The sequence below is a fragment of the Oryctolagus cuniculus genome, chromosome 1, assembly GCF_051225735.1.
Source record: "Oryctolagus cuniculus isolate XC-2025 breed Fujian yellow rabbit chromosome 1, ASM5122573v1, whole genome shotgun sequence".
NCBI classification, from domain to species: Eukaryota; Metazoa; Chordata; class Mammalia; order Lagomorpha; family Leporidae; genus Oryctolagus; species Oryctolagus cuniculus.
Genome location: NC_142867.1, coordinates 237,376,090 through 237,392,403, shown reverse-complemented (window position 1 = coordinate 237,392,403; position 16,314 = coordinate 237,376,090). Strand labels below are relative to the sequence as shown.

The 16,314-nt window shown below is 64.7% G+C and overlaps 1 protein-coding gene across 2 annotated transcripts; it reads right to left on the bottom strand.

The window, feature by feature from the left end:
* Window positions 1-1,588: 1,588 nt before the first annotated feature.
* P2RY8 (P2Y receptor family member 8) lies at window positions 1,589-16,025 on the bottom strand. Of its 2 annotated transcripts, none has more exons than XM_002724249.6 (2): window positions 5,179-5,771; window positions 1,589-3,556 (listed from the first exon to the last, which is right to left on the bottom strand). In XM_002724249.6, the coding sequence occupies exon 2, from the start codon at window positions 3,530-3,532 to the stop codon at window positions 2,465-2,467; it is 1,068 nt and encodes a 355-aa protein (XP_002724295.2). In that variant the 5' UTR covers window positions 3,533-3,556; window positions 5,179-5,771; the 3' UTR covers window positions 1,589-2,464. The 2 variants fall into 2 exon arrangements, with proteins under 2 accessions (XP_002724295.2, XP_069922871.1); XM_070066770.2 differs by lacking the exon at window positions 5,179-5,771 and adding an exon at window positions 15,734-16,025 and having other exon boundaries at window positions 1,592-3,556.
* Window positions 16,026-16,314: the final 289 nt, after the last annotated feature.

Genomic DNA, 16,314 nt, shown 5'->3' with positions numbered 1-16,314 from the left:
CTTTAGGTCACAGCCTCGCCTCCAGCGAGAGGAGTGGTCAGCCCACGCGTGCGGGAGGAATCAAATACAAAGCCCAGACCGCGCGGGTCTGAAAGCGTTTCCATGGTTACACTGCGCGGTGCCGCCCCACGGCCGACTGTCCCACCTGCCAGGAAAGCTAGCAAGGGGCTGGGTGGGTGGTTTGCTTGTTTAAAGACTTATTTATCTGAAAGGCAGAGAGAGAGAGAGAGAGAGAGAGAGAGAGAGAGAGAGGGCCTCCCTCTGCTGGGTCACTCTCCAGATGGCCATGGCAGCCAGGGCTGGGTGATCCGAAGCCAGGAGCCGGGAGCTCCTCCAGGTCCCCCCCGTGGGTGCAAGGACCAAGGACTTGGGCATCGTCCACTGCTCCCCCAGGGGCATTAGCAGGGAGCTGGATCAGAAGTGCAGCAGCCGGGACTCGAACCAATGCGGGTGCTGACAGAAGCCTGACCGCTAAGCCAGAGCGCCGGCCCCAGGAAACAATTTTGTACTTGGTGACTCAGTTTTTACAAAATGAATGCAGGTGGGGCCAGCGCTGTGGCATAATGGGTTAAGCCTTATGCAATGCTGGCAGCCCATATGGGCGCCGGTTCGAGTCCCGGCTGCTCCACTTCCGATCCAGCTCCCTGCTGTGGCCTGGGAAAGCGGTGGACGATGCCCGAGTCCTTGGGCTCCTGCACCTGCATGGGAGACCTGGATGGAGCTCCTGGCTCTGCGTTTGGATCGGCTCAGCTCCGGCCACTGTGGCCGTTTTGGGAGTGAACCAACGGATGGAAGACACCCCCCCCCCCCCGCCTCTCCTCTCTCTGTGTAACTCTGACTTTCAAATAAATAAACACATTTTTTTTTTAAAGAAAAAGTGAATACAGGAATCAGATGGTGATGATGATTACAATGTATATTATCTTGCACATAGAAAGGATGTGACGTGCTGTTAAACTGAGATTACTTTTTTCTTCGTAAGTTCTGAATTAAAAACTGAATTAAAAACCAGAGGCGGGGCGGCATTGTGGGGAGTGGGTAAAGGACCGCCTGCGATGCCGGGAATCTGGGGAGTCCTGGTGCTGTGCTGTGAGCTGGAGCTCCCCCCCGCCCTCCCCCAGTCACCCTGCGTGACCCGTGGCTGACCCCGCGGAGTCTCCCCTGGCACATGTGCACCCCGGGACGCGGAGCCCATGATTCAGGGTCCCCGGGGGCCACCATGGGGCAGGCTCGGCCTCCTCCCATCCCCCGCCCAGGAGCCAGCGGCACAGGCGGAAGCGCAGGGGCGGGGGGCGGGTGCTTTTCTGGTGGCGGCGTCCATCCCCTGCCGGCTCTGGGGTCCAGGTGTGGGCGGGGCCCTTCCCGCCTCCCCAGCTCCTGGTGGCCTTGGCTGTGGCTGCCTCCACCTTCCGTGGCTCCTCCCCGTCTGCGTCCCTCTTCTGTGGCTCCCAAGGACGCAGACATGGCAGTCAGCATCTTTGTCTTGAGGCACTCGGGTCATCCCCTTTGCAAAGCGCCGGTCCCCCAGTCAGGCCTGCCGCAGGTTCTCGGTACACGGGACCCGGAACCAGCACCAATCACGCGTGACAATGCTTCTCTGTATTTATTTCTAATCAATAAGGACAGGCACAGGCGCACACGTGGGGTGGCCCAGTGGCTCTCACAGCCCCATACATGTTCCCACCCTGCAGGAGGCCGGAGCAGGCTACCCAGAATCCATCGCAGCAGAGGTCCCCACGGTCCTGGCTTCCTGGTCTGTGCCCTGCGGCCTTCAGCACTGTGTCTGTCTCTCGAGGGAGCCAGGAAGCCAGCCCCAGGTGGGTTATGTATCTCTCTCTCTCTATGCATCTGTGTATCTCTATGTATCTATGTAGCCGGGAGCCTGGGAGCCCCCTGCGAGCCGCACACGTGGGAGCCCCACTGCTTCCCAAGATGGATCTCAGAGGTCGGAAGGGCCTCGTCATGGCCCGGGGTCTTGGTGGCCCCTTCCCCCCAAGCCAGGCTGGGCAGACGCTCCCCACACCCCCGGGCATGGCTGCCACGGCGCCTTTCCTGAGTCACCTGGGGTCCAGCGCCCTACATCGCTGTTCCGACGTCGCCACGGCCAGCATGACACAGCGACAACGTACAGGTTCCTGCACCCCGTGCTGCGGGGACCAGAGCCGGAGACGGGGCGCACGAGGTGCTGCTGGCCCCCAACACCAGGGCCTGCTGCTGACCGCAAGGCGCAGTCCCCAGCCGGAGACGCTGGGCTCGCTGGCGGGGTTTTAGGAGCCCAACCGCAGACCCGGCTGGGCTGGGAGGGCGGAGACGTGTCCTGCCCTCTGGGAGCCCCTGGGTGGGCGCCGCTGTCACCACGGCCCAGAGAACACCAGCATGCGACCCGTCCACTTCCCCTTGCTTCCGCCTCTCCGGCCGCTGCAGGAGGCTGGGTGCCCCCCCCACCGCCGGTCCCGGCCGGGGGTCAGAGCTCGCTCTGCCGTCTCTCGAGGCAGGGCCGGCTGGCCGCGGGGGAGCGCGCCGAGGACAGCGTGTGGGCGGAGACGCGGCTGTCCCCGAGCGTGTCCTGGCGGCTGCCCGGCGGCCGGCAGCGGTGCAGGTAGCCGCGCAGGCGCCGCTGGAACTCGCGGGAGGCGAAGTAGTAGACGAAGGGGTCCAGGCAGTTGTTCAAGCAGCTGAGGCAGAGTGTGAGCTTGTACACGTGGTAGTAGCCGGCGCCGAAGAACAGGCGGCTCACCATGTGCGCCAGCAGCACGAAGTTGTTGGGCGCGAAGCAGGTGACGAAGGCCAGCAGCACCACGGCGGCCAGGCGCACCGCGCGGCGTCGCCGGTCCCGGCCGTGCGCCTCGGCCGCCCGCAGCAGCGTGCGGATGGTGGCCGCGTAGCAGGCCACGGTGACCACGAAGGGGACGAGGAAGAGCAGGACGAAGATGGAGAAGAGGAAGACGGCCCACATGGCCACGCTGGGCAGCATGGTCCACGGCAGCACGTCGAAGCAGGTCACGATGCCCAGCGCGTCCACGGTGTAGGTGAGGTCGGTGCGGGCCAGCGGGGACAGCGCGACCAGCAGCAGCAGCCACGTGCCGGCGCAGGCGGCCACGGCGTAGCGGCGGCGGCGCCAGGGCGCCGAGGCCAGCGGGTGCACCACGCCCAGGAAGCGGTCCACGCTGAGGCAGGCCATGGTGAGGATGCTGGAGTACATGTTGGCGTAGAAGGCCACGGTGACCACGTTGCAGAGCCGCCGGCCGAACACCCAGTGGTGCCGGTTGCAGTGGTAGAAGATCTGGAATGGCAGCACCGCGGCCAGCATGAGGTCCGTGACGCTCAGGTTGATCATGAAGATGGCCGAGGGCGACTTGGGCCCGATGTGGCGGGCCAGCACCCACAGGGACAGCAGGTTGCCCGGGATGCTGACCACGGCCACCAGCGAGTACACGGCCGGCAGGGCCACGGCGATGGCCGGGTTGCGCAGCATGAGCAGCGTGGTGTTGTCCGGCCCGGACGCGTTCCTGTCCATCATCAGCATCTCCATGGCGCTCAGGCAACTGGGGCGCGGCTGCAAGAGAAGGAGGGGCGTGCGGGTGAGTGACGGGCGGCCGAGGAGGGGTCGGGGTCAGATTCCAGAAGTCCTGGGGGACTAAGAGAGGTGGCCGTCGGCTCCCTGCCCACCCCAGAGCACGCGGGAGAGCACAGAGAACCAGTGTGGACCGTCCCATCACACGACTCAGAACACGCCATGGAGCATGGAACCAGTGTGGCCCGCCCCCATCACACGACTCAGAACACGCCAAGGAGCACAGAGCCAGTGTGGCCCGCCCCCATCACACGGCTCAGAACACGCCAAGGAGCACAGAGCCAGTGTGGCCCGCCCCCATCACATGGCTCAGAACACGCCAAGGAGCACAGAGCCAGTGTGGCCCGCCCCCATCACACGGCTCAGAACACGCCATGGAGCACAGAGCCAGTGTGGCCCGCCCCCATCACACGGCTCAGAACACGCCATGAGCACAGAGCCAGTGTGGCCCGCCCCCATCACACGGCTCAGAACACGCGGGAGAGCACAGAGAACCAGTGTGGCCCGCCCCCATCACACGGCTCAGAACACGCCATGGAGCACAGAGCTAGTGTGGCCCGCCCCCATCACACGACTCAGAACACGCCAAGGAGCACAGAGCTAGTGTGGCCCGCCCCCATCACACGGCTCAGAACACGCCATGAGCACAGAGCCAGTGTGGCCCGCTCCCATCACACGGCTCAGAACACGCGGGAGAGCACAGAGAACCAGTGTGGCCCGCCCCCATCACACGGCTCAGAACACGCCATGGAGCACAGAGAACCAGTGTGGCCCGCCCCCATCACATGGCTCAGAACATGCCAAGGAGCACAGAGCCAGTGTGGCCCGCCCCCATCACACGGCTCAGAACACGCCATGGAGCACAGAGCTAGTGTGGCCCGCCCCCATCACACGGCTCAGAACACACCATGGAGCACAGAGCTAGTGTGGCCCGCCCCCATCACACGGCTCAGAACATGCCAAGGAGCACAGAGCTAGTGTGGCCCGCCCCCATCACACGGCTCAGAACACGCCATGGAGCACAGAGAACCAGTGTGGCCCGCCCCATCACACGGCTCAGACATGTGGCTGGCAGACAGCCCTGTCGCTCTGGTCCCTGCGGTGCAGCCATAGCCAGGGCTGGGCTGATGGGAGCTCAGAGAATTGTGGGATGGGGCCCAGGTCAGTGTGCACCTGGACCTCCCTTCCAGCTGTGTGGTGGGCCTGTGGCCTTGCTCTTCCACAGGCAGGGTCACTGGATCCCTTGCTGGATCACTGGATCGTGGAATCACTGGATCTCTCTCACTGGATCTCTTGATCCCCTGTCAGATCATTGGATCTCTCTCATTGGATTGCCAGATCCCTGGAACCCTCACTGATCCACCAGGTCATGGGATCACTGGGTCTCTCTCACTGGATCCCTGGATCCCTCGCTGGATCACCAGATCCCCCATCAGACCGTTGGGTCTGTCTCGCTGGATCGCTGGATCACTCTGGATCCCGCCTGGGCTGTGGCTCTGTTCTGCAGGTGTCTGAGGCGACGCTCCTCCCTGCACGTCTGGCTCTGCAGAGATGCGTGCCCAGACGCGGATGGGCGCACAGTCCCGGGGGTCCTGGAGACTCACCTGGACCCGTTGTCCACTGCCCAGCCCGAGCTCGCGGCGGCCTCACATCCGGCTCGCTCTGCGCCGCGGGCAGGAGCCCGCGCTGCTGCCTGGAACCTGGTGCCGTCCCACGGCCCCTCCGGCCGCCCCAGCCGCGTCACAGGAGCAGCCCAGCCAAGGCATGGGTCGGCAGGAACGCCCGCCCAGGGGCCAGGCGGCCCCGACGCGGCCTCCCAGAGCGCCTAGGTCGGACTCCCGCTTCCGTCCGTGCCGAGCGCTGCCTCGGTCTAAGCACCTGCTGTCTGCGCTGCTGCAGCTTCCTCCGGCTAATTTTAGACTCCCCCGAGTTGCAGTTTGAGGGTGAGACGCTCAGCTCCGGCAACGCCCAGGCGGGGCTGCCACAGCGAGTCGGCCACTCCCAGCCCAGGAGGAGAGGTAGACACCTGGCCGGCACAGAGACACCTCGTTCCTGCTCACAGCACGCTGGGGGCAAGAAGAGGGGGTGAGCACGCCGCGGCAACGGCACGGCACGGGACAGACGGACGTGTAAGGAAACCACCCTTGTCCAGGGCTCGGGGGCGTCGGGGGAGTCTCATTTCTGCTCTGTGCTGTGCCGGCTGCTGTGGCCCTGCAGATGGCTCACTGCCAGGCACATTTGAATGCCACGCACCGTTGAGGCTGGCGACAGTTGCTGCACCCGGCAAGGCAGAAATGGGTGCAGAGTCCCTGGCCCGCGTCCCAGTCCCCCTCAGCCTGCCCGCGCATCAGCTCCGCCTGGCTGGCTGCCGTGTGCATCAGCACCCGCCTGGGACCCAGCGGGAGGCCCCTCTGCCTCCCCAGAGCGCCCTGGGCTCTGCAGACACCTGTGCCCTGTGGGCGGCCCACGGCGGCCTGGGGCATCTATGGCCGGGACAGCCCGCCCGCGGGTGCTGCGGCTGCCGCTAATCTGCTGAGAAAGGACCTCTAACGGCCAGCTGCCAGGTCCCGGAAACAGGAGGTGTTGTGGTTAGGGCCCCAACGAGGCAGGCGGCGGGATGGAAGTGGTCCAAAGTGGGCGTGGCGGCTGCTCCCAGCGGCGGCTGGAGCCGGCTTCGATCGACGCTGCACCAGCAGGTGTGGCTCGGGGAATGGCATGGACACCCAGCTGCCTGGAGCAAGGTGGCAGAGCACGGGCAGGCGCTCGGCCGCCGCAGACGGTCCCCGAGGGGGAGCAGTCACGCCAGCCTCAGCGCAACCAGCCCGGAAACGGGGGCCGCCCCTGCCCCGGGGGCCACCGAGCCTCTCCCCACCGACATCTTAAAAATCAGCTCTATTGAGGTGCAGTCTACGCGCCGTATGCTCTCGCCCGTGGAAAGCGTGTAATCTGGTGTCTTCCCCTGGCCTCACCCACGTCAGCAGTCCCGGCTGCTCCACTTCCCATCCAGCTCTCTGCTGTGGCCCGGGAAGGCAGTGGAGGATGGCCAAGTCCTTAGGCCCTGCACCCACGTGGGAGACCCGGATGGAGCTCCTGGCTCCTGGCTTCAGATCTGTCTAGCTCTGGCCATGTGGCCATCTGGGGAGTGAACCAGAGGATGGAGGACTTCTCTCTCTCTCTCTCTCTCTCTCTCTCTCTCTCTCTCTGTAACTCTGACTTTCAAATAAATAAATAAATAAATAAATAAATCTTTTAAAAAAGACCCTCCCTAGTGACACCTGCAAAGACCCTGTTTGCACACAAGTCGCCCCGCGCAGGCCTGAGGATTAGGCACGGAGCTCTGGTCTGAGGAGCCCGCTCGGCCCCCGCCGTTGCCCGCGGGGGCTGTTCCCCAGAGCTCGTCCGAGCCCCCGAGGCTCCAACATCGAGACAGGGGAACTCTACTGGGGGAAGCCGTCAGGGCTGGCTTGTCCTCAGGTCCCCCCGCCTCCCCCACCAGGGTAGCAGCGCCCCCGGACCCTCGCTCTGCTCCACCGACGTCTGAGCTGAGACGTCCGGCCTCAGCCTCGTGCCCACGGGGCTGGGGACATTCCTGGGGACACGTGCCCCATGAGAGCCCAGCCTGCCAAGGCAGAGCACGAAGCCCCTCCCTTCTCTCAGAACCCGAGAATCTCGCCCGGCCTCTGGCCAGGCGCAGCTGAGGCTGGCCCGGGGAAGTCTGTGACCCAGTCGTGGGGCCGGGGAGGCCTGCCCAGAGGAGCCTCTGCCGGGTCTTCCCGTCCACGTGGGCAGCTCGCGGCGCCGGGGAGACCTCGCTGGTGGTGGTGGGCTGACTCGCGTCTTCCTCAAACTCGGGGTGCGCAAATCTCAGCCCGTTTCCTGATGGCTGGAAGTATGTCTCTGAGCCAGTCACTGGTCACGGGAGGGGCCGGCGTCCCACGCGGGCACGGGTTCGAGTCCCGGCTGCCCCACCTCCGATCTAGCTACAGTGAGGCCATTCGGAGTGGGACGGGCCCCTCTGAGCGGACTGCCGTGTGTTTGGGACGAGGGGGTTTGGGCACGGGGCGAAGGCCGGGGGCCGCAGCGGCACATGTGGAGGCGCCTGGATGGGTGTGTGGATGCTGCCCGCGGCTACGGAAAGCCACGAGGAGCCAGGAGGTGTCCCTCCCCGGCGCGCTTGGACCTCGCGCCTACACTGGGTCTCCAGAGCTGAGAGGACACAGTCCTGTCCACGCCGCCCAGCGGGCAGACACGTGTCGTGGCAGCCCCGGGCAGCCCAGGAAGTCTCCCCCCGTGGACTCCGTGGACAGGAAGAATGGACACACAGGACACACATGCCATGCGGTGTAGATGAGAGACAGCCAGGCAGAGCGCTGAGGATTGCCACAGCCCTGGTCTGTGCCCGGCAGGAGCCGCGGTCCCTCCACTTGCTGGCGGCTGAGCTGCCTGATACAAGACGGAGAGGCTGGCCTTGTAAGAGTAAAAGAAAAATTTAGACAGGAGGGGGGTGGGGAGTACCCCACACTCTTCAACCTGTGTGTTGGAAACACACGGAATTTGTCCACCGTATGTAAGTCAACAAATTTTTGAATAAAAAATCCAAGAAAGCACGACTGTGCCACAGCTGAGTGGAAGGACTTGGCACACGAGGCCCAGGTTCCTGGGGCCGGCGCCGTGGCACAGCGGGTAAAGCCCCAGTCTGCAGCGCCGGCATCCCGTATGGGCACCGGTTCTAGTCCCGGCTGCTCCACTTCTGATCCAGCTCCCCGCTATTGGCCTGAGAAAGCAGCAGCAGACGGCCCAAGTCCTGGGCCCCTGCACCCGCGGGGGAGACCCGGGTGGAGCTCCTGGCTCCCGGCTGCGGATCAGCTCGGCTCCGGCCGCTGGGGCCATCCGGGGAGTGAACCAGCGGGAGGACGACCTCTCTGTCTCTGTCTCTCCTTCTCTCTGTAATTCTGCCTCTCAGATAAATAAATAAAATCTTTAAAAAAAATCAACCACCCCACCTCTACGAGAGACCTTGACGAAGGAATGAGCCGGCTGTAGAAGACACTTGATAAAGGACGGGGATCCGAAAGGCACCAGGAACGGTTAACTCCACGCCAAAGAGAAGCAGCCCCCCTCGGTGGCAGTGGGTCGGAGACCTCCACAAACCCACGCCAGGAAGGAGACGCGGTGGAGAGGCGAGCGCGCCACGGGGCAAAGCCGAGACCCCACCGCCTCCTGCCTCCTCGCTCCCTGACAAAGCGCAGGTGCAGCGAGACGCTCCCACCTCCCCCGTCCCGCCCGAGCTGGCGCAGTCCGCGCGGTCTGGCGGGGCCATTTGCATGCAGCCGTCTGTGCAGACCGTGCCTGCTTGGCTCTGCCCGCCCCAGGACAGCAGCCGGGTTCCGTTGTCTTTGATTTCTGCGCCTTGAGGTGCGGCGCCGTCAGCACTGGGGTGGGTTCCGCACGAGTCAGAAGCCGGGCGCCCCGGAGGCAGCAGGGTTTTTCATCTGCGGCTGTTCTCCCGGCAGAAGCAGCCCGAGCCCGCGGGGCTGCCGGGCAGGAAGCCACGGGCGGCGGCGCGGGCTGATTACCATGAAGTCATTCTGTGAGCTGCCGGGAAGAAGTGGCCGAGCCGGGTGTGTTGTGCAATTCAACCACATCCCCTATCCCGAGCCGATTGCCAACGGTTCTGGAACATTCCGCCGGAGCCCTGTCGTGGGTGAATGGGAGTCGGGGTGGGGGCCTATAGATTTGCATATTTGCACTGCCCAGGGAGAGAGGAGTGGGCTGCAGGGCAGGCTTCGCGCACTGCTGCTCCGGGAAGCCACCCTTCCTGAAGCCCTGTTAGCGCCGCCTTCCAGGCACATACACACTTAGGTTCCACCTCGTTCCTTTTCCAGCCATGGAAAATCAGTGCAAGGAACCAGGTGGAGCCGGGAGGAGCCGGGAGGAGCCGGGAGGAGCCGTGTCGCCCCCGCCTTAAGCCTGAGGGAGCTTAAACTTGAGCTGCGGTGGCATGGCCCTCGCTTGCTCACTTAACCCAGACCCCCAGCGCCGGAGCGTGACGGTCTCGGTGTCTCCTGCGCGGCGGTGTTAAAGCTGCCGCCTGGTTCAGGCGAGGTCTCTCCAAGGTTCCGGGAGCACAGAGATGCGCTCCGTCCCGGCGCTGGACAGCTCTGTGCACTCAGCTGTTTCCAAAGCAAATGCGGGCGCCGGACCCTCTGTTCTGCCCTCAGCCGGAGCCGGGACGCAGGCACAGCTCCCCAGGTCCCACGCGCTGGGAGACGCGGCCGGGGAGAACTCTACACCCGCGTGTGTGCTTGTCTCTCTTTCCCTTCATCAAAACCACAAGGCGATGCGCTTCCACGCGGTGCCCGGCTAGAGCATCAGACGCGCGTTTTTGTAGAGGTCGGGCGGTGCGCAGGTGCGGCCCACGTGTCCTGTGCGGGTTAGGGTTAGGGTTAGGGTTAGGGTCAGGGTCAGGGTTAGGGTCAGGGTCAGGGTCAGGGTCAGGGTCAGGGTTAGGGTTATGTCACCCTCCCGGCGCTCTCCAGGGTGCGACCTGTGGACCTTGGGGAGGCGGAGGGGGGGTCAAGTAAGGTCATCAGGTTGATTGGATTCTGGTGGCTTTAGCACAAGAGTGGCCCAGGAGACACGCGTTGCCCTGGGCCACCCGGGACTCTGCCAGCGTGAAGCCGTCGCCAGCTGTGGCCCCGCAGCCGTGGACTGAGACGGCGCTGGGTGCAGGTGGACGTGGGAAGGTGAGGGCCTGCAGAGACGGAGAGTTGGGGCTGCGTCACAGAGCAGACAGAGGGGCGGGCCCAGGCCCGCGTCGAGAGCCGGAGCTGGGCCATGACCTCTCCCAGCAGGCTCGAGGCTTTCCTTGCCACCGGGGGTCGACCCCGCGTCCTGTGCAAGACGGAGGAATCGGGCTGGTGTGTTGGCTGCTGAGAGCAGAGTCGCTCCCTCGGGAAGAAGTGAGGGGCCCCCCAGGGGCGCCCGGGGGGAATCTGGGAAGCCAGGTGTGCACACGGCACCCTCGCGGGGAGCGGGCCCAGCGAAAGACTGCGGATGCATTTCAGGACCGCTCAGTCCTCCGCAGGCGCCTCTTGCCGCCGTGTTTCTGCCGGCGCTGGCAATGGCGCTCCCGCCACTGCTGAGACCGGGCAGCGGGGAGCCGCACCCCGCCCAGGTCCACGGGCTGCTGTCTGTGTTGCCGTGGAAACGTAGGTGCTTCCGGGGCCCTTAGCATCCTCATCCCCCCCCCCCAAGGAGAATCACCTCGAGGAGGGGTGATTCCGGGTCACTGGGGTGAGATTCGGGCAGGGTCAGAGAAACAGCCTGGAGCCACCCCGTGAGGATGGGGCCTGGAACAGGGACAGGGCGGCGCCGGACCCCCGAGGGCAGGGCCGCTCCAGACTTCGCAGATCACGCCAGCGAGGTGGGGCGCAGGGCTGCACAGGAACAGCCCCCGGGTGCGGCCCCACGGGGAGGAGGGAGGCTCTCGCTGCGTGCCCGTGGCCACGGAGGGGAAAGGCTCAGCGCGGGTCCCCGCCCTGGGGATGCCGTGACTCATCGCTCCAAGCCGGGTGACGAGAAACGAAAGAAGTAAATGCTGTCCCGGCCCCGGGAGCCGAGGGCTGAGGTGCAGGCGCCGCAGGCTCCAAGGGCGGCTCCTTCCTGCCTCCCCGGCTCCCGGGGCTCCCGGGGCTCCGGGCGTCCTTGGCCCGCGGCCGAGTCACCGCCGTCTCTGCCTGTCTTGACGTGGCTCCCCTCTGTGCCTGAGTTTGTGGGCGCCGCCATGCACTTAGGGCTCCCTCACCTCAAGGCCCCTCCCTAACGGCACCCGGTCCTGTTTCCAGCTGAGGCTCTGGGGCTCGGACCTATTTTGGGGGCCACGAGCTCCAAGCCTACAACTCTCACAGCCGTGGTTGGGTCTGACATCAGCGGCGCTTGGCCCAGGGACATTTGGTGAGTACAGGAGGTCGGCGTGGGGTCGGAACACCCCCGCCCCCACACTCACACACACTCACACACACTCACACACACACACACACACACACGCGTGTGCGCGCGGCGGCTCCGGGAGAGAGCTGATGGGAGGGGAGAAGTGGGCCGGCGTCTCAGCAGGGCAGGAGACGAGCGTCGCCCCGAGCCTGTGATACAGGAGCGGGCCGTGGGATGTCCCCAAGGAAAAACCCTGCGTGTGCATACGTGTGCATACACGCGCACACACAACCGGTTCCTGGGAAACGTGTTGTGGGAAAACCACGCGTGGGCTCTCGAAACGTTGGCGCCAGAATAACCTTCTAACTACACACACCCTTCTCTACACGCGTGTGCTTGATTACTGCGAGAGACAGGCGGGTGACGGACGCGTGGGCTGACCGGGCAGGGTCGGTGTAGGTGGGCGACAGAGATGCTAAGCGGGGGATGGGCGGGCAGAGGCGTCCACAGGCAGGAGGTACCTGATGGATAACCGGTGGGTAGATTAGACTGACTGTCTGGACGCCTGGGGATGGGTGGTTGGTGGGCGGGCAGATGAGATTGAGAGAAATTGATGGACAGGTCCGAGGGCCATCCAGGAGAGAGGTGGAAAGGTGGGTACATACTTGGGTGGATGTGACAGGCAGGTAGAAACGGATGGGCGCGTGCGTGGATACAAGTGATTGACAGGTACCCGATGGCGGATTCGACACACAGCGCCGTGGGCGTTTCCCATTTGCCGTGGGCGACAGGGAGAGCCGAGGGTCTGCAGCCCAGGGAGACAGGAGGGGCTGGGGCTCAGGTCCCAGACTTGGGGACCAGCAAGACCCGGCCTCCGTGGGCAGTCAGCGGCTGAGCCAGCACACGGGAGCTCTGTCTGTCGCTCAAATAAATACACGAGTAAACAAGCATGCACTGTCTTGGCCAGTCTCCACACGTGTTCCGGTCACGTCTCCACGTTACAGCCAATGGCATTTTACCAACGTTTGCTTCTCGTCTGTCACCTTAGGCTACACGGACAAATAAACCGCTCCATGTCTAGTTTACAGCACACAGGACGACACGTGTCACGTGTTATTTGCATGTAACCATCGTGTAGAAGACGGGTCCCAGCCTCCCATGCCGGGGACCGGGATGGATTTCCCTGCTCCCAGCTCCAGCCCAGCTCGGTTGTTTTGGGAGTGAACCACAGATGGAGGCTCTCGCTCTGTCTCTCTACCTTGCAAATGAATGAAAATTTGAAAAAAAAAAAAAATCAGATGCTAACAAAGGGGGGAACTGGGGCCAAGGGCGCAGGCGCGCTGGAGAACCGCCGGCCGCTCAGCGTTCCACACGGGGCCGCCCAGATCTGCAGTGCCACCCCTGGGATCCCGGGATGCTCCCGCGAGGCGGCGGCACTGCATTTGCCGAAGTGTCCGGGACGGGCAAGCCCACAGGGAGGGGCCGGGAGGAGGAATTGGGGACTGAGAATTTTCTGGAACAAGGTAGAGGTGATGGCTGCAGGACGGGTGCATGTGACAAGCGTCCTTGAGCTGTACCCTTGAGAGCAGTGCATTCTGGGGCCGGCACTGTGGCACAGCAGGTAAAGTCGCCACCTGCAGAGCCAGCATCCCATATGGGCGCGAGTTCAAGTCCCGGCTGCTCCACTTCCGATCCAGCTCTCTGCTATGACCTGGGAAAGCAGTGGAGGATGCCCAGGTCCTTGTGCCCTGCACCCACGTGGGAGACCCGGAAGAAGCTCCTGGCTCCCGGCTTTGGATCGGCTCAGCTCTGGCCATTGCAGCCATTTGGGGAGTGAATCGGCGGGTGGAGGACCTCTCTCTCTCTCTGTCTCTCCCTCTCTCTGTAACTCTGCCTCTCAAATAAATAAATACATCTTAAAAAAGAAAAAGAAAGAAAGAGAACCGTGCATTGTGGGTGACGTGAGTTGCGACTCGATGCAGAAGCAGCCGCTGGCTGGAGCCCTGGGAAGAGCAGGTGGATTTCTGTTTCGCTTCCTGCGTCACGGCTGACCTTTGCGCCTTGAACTCTCAGTCCCGCCTCCCGTGCACCCCAGGGAGCCCGGCCAGGCCAGGTCCCAGCAGCCCCCAGGCCCAGCCCCCGGGGGTTCTTGTCCAAGCTGCCAGCCACAGGGGCGGCGGCTGGGCCACGGCTGGGTGTCTGGGCTGGCCACCCACACTTTGCAGCCTGCGGTCACCACGGCCCGAGTGCGGCGGGAGAGGGGTCTCCCCTTCAGGGTGACATCATCCTCGGAGCTGGGAAGCCACAGCGTGCGGCGGCCGAGGGCCCAAGCGGCCACCCCAGCTCTCCCTCCCTGCCCTGCGTGGGCTGCAGGCGGCGCTGCCCCAGCCCTCTGCACCGACCCGGCACCGGCCCCAGTGCCGCCCGCATACTGCGCCTCTCCACGGCGAATATTTTGGGACATTCTGGAACATTCTGGGCCACTTTACAAACCATCTCTCACCAGACCTCGCTGGGAAGGCGGTGCTCTCATCACCATCACTTCCCACGTGGGGAAACCGAGGCACGGAGGGCCAGAGGGCACACGCATGGGCGGGGGCAGCAGGTGCACACGGGACCCAGTACCAGCATTTTCTGAGCAGAGATGGCAGAGAGAGAGACACACACAGACAGACAGAGACAGACACAGAGACAGAGAGAGAGACAGAGAGACACAGAGACAGAGAGACACAGAGAGAGAGACAGACAGAGGCGGGGGGGCTTCCATCCCCTGGTTCACTCCCCACATGGCTGTGAAGGCCAGGGCTGGGCCAGGTCAAGGCCAGGAGCTTCTTCCGTGTCTCCCACATGAGCGGCAGGGACTCAGGCGCTTGGGCCATGTTCTGCTGCTTTCCCAGACACGTGTGCAGGGAGCTGGGTCGGGAGCGGAGCAGCCTGGACTAGAGCCGGTGCCCACAGGGGACGCGGCGCTGCACCACGGTGTGGTGGACTTATGCAGATGGGCCGGGGAGCGTTTGCACCTGCTCTGGGGGAGCGGCCCGAGGCAGGGGACGGGTGGGCACGCACAAGCGACTGACACCGTAGCTCTTGGTGAGGCCGGGAGTGGATGAAGGGCTGGGTGGGTGGTGCGCAGGGCCCTGTCCACCAACCCCGGCGGCCGGAGGAATGAGTGACACACGGGAGCCGCGTGGGAACGACGTAGTGGACGGGCACACGCAGGAGCTGCAGGGGGACGAGCTCAGGGCGCTGGACAAGGAGCCAGCCACACTCGGGGCAGTCCCTGCAGGGGTGGCCGAGCGCGGGGAGGGCGGGGGGGGGGGACACTCAGCCGCTCTCCGCGGCCTGGAGCAGTGCGTGAATGCGTGAAGGATGCCAGGTCGCCCTCCGTCACGCAGACTGAATGAATGAAGGAGCGGGTGCCACGAGCTGCAGCCCCGGATGAAGACAGGACCGGCAGGGCAGGCCGGAAGCTCGGGGAGAGAGAGTGACCGGGTCTCCTGGACCCCAGTGCCCTGAAGCCGCCCGGAGCCCGGCGTTACCCAACTCGATAACCTGCACATAATCACCAAAGCCGTCTCCAGCCACCGTTCCACGTCCGGCGCCGTGAAAGCTTTGCCTCGAGTACTAGGACCCTAGTGTCACGCTGGGCACCCTCTGAGGGGACAGCACAGTCCCGGTTCCACATGGACGGTGCGCCTGGCCCCAGCGCCCTGGCCTGAGGCCGGGCACCCAGCCACGCGATGGTCACACGTCCCCTAGCGCTGTCCCTCAGCCCCCAGGGCCGCGAAGAGTGGTCCTCAGCTCTCCAGGTTTGCCCCGAGGAAATCAGACAGGTGCACCTCCTCCCCCAAAGCAAAAAACAAAAGCAAAAGTGGGGGCCCCCCGGCAGCTCTGCGAGACGGCGCCGACGGGAGAGCCGGCCGCGTTTGCCGAGCCCCTCCAGGCCGGCTGGCTGGGCCCACAGCCGCAGACCTGCACAAGGGTCCTTTCCCACGTCCCCCCCCCCCCCCGTTCAGCCCTCTCGAGCCCCCGAAGCCCCCGTGCCGAGACAGGTGCCGCCGTAAGCACATGCTAAGGACTCCCCGGTGCCGGAGTTCCAACCGCCCGCCGCCAGGTGAGCTCAGCCGAACCTGCTTCCTGCAGCCAGGCCGCACCTGTTCACCAAGGAGGGCCCTGACGCTGGCCGGAACCTCCCCCGCCCGCCACTCCCCCGACCCCCGCACTCACGGTGGCTGCAGGGAGAGCGCAGTCCTGGCAGAGCCGGCCCCGCCGGGCTGGTCTGGGCAGCTGAGAGCCGGGCCCGGGCCCTGCCGTCCGGGGCAGACAGAGCAGGCTCTGGACGGGGACGGGAGACGAGGTCGGCGCCCCACTCCCCGGGCTGTCCCCACCCCGCACGGGGCTCAGATGGCCGCGGAGGCCCGGCCCCGGCAGGCAGCAGGCTGCTGTGAGCCCGCTGTCACCTGCAGGCTGTGACGGCACCAAGGTTACGAAACCGGGAGGCCCTGGCACGGCCACGGCCGAGGCAGCAGCCTTCCTCTTTTCCTCTGTGAGGCGGGGGTAGAGCGGTCACGGGAGGGGATTTTACATAATTTCTCTCGTGCATGTTTTTCAACATGTTTTTTCAAAAAAAAAAAAAAAAAGCTCTCTGGAGGTTCGCGAGGACCAGAAAGCGGCACCTCTGAGCTCATGTTACGTCGGGGTCTGGTGGCAACACAGACTTCCTGGAAGGATCCTTCATGGATCTGAGGGGCAGAGCAAGGGGGGCTCCACCCCCTGGTTCTCTCCCCAGACGGCTGCGACCGCCAAAG

Bases quoted from the DNA above. Each gene is read 5' to 3' on its own strand.
- P2RY8 (XM_070066770.2), bottom strand. From the start codon at position 3,532: ATGGAGATGCTGATGATGGACAGGAACGCGTCCGGGCCGGACAACACC.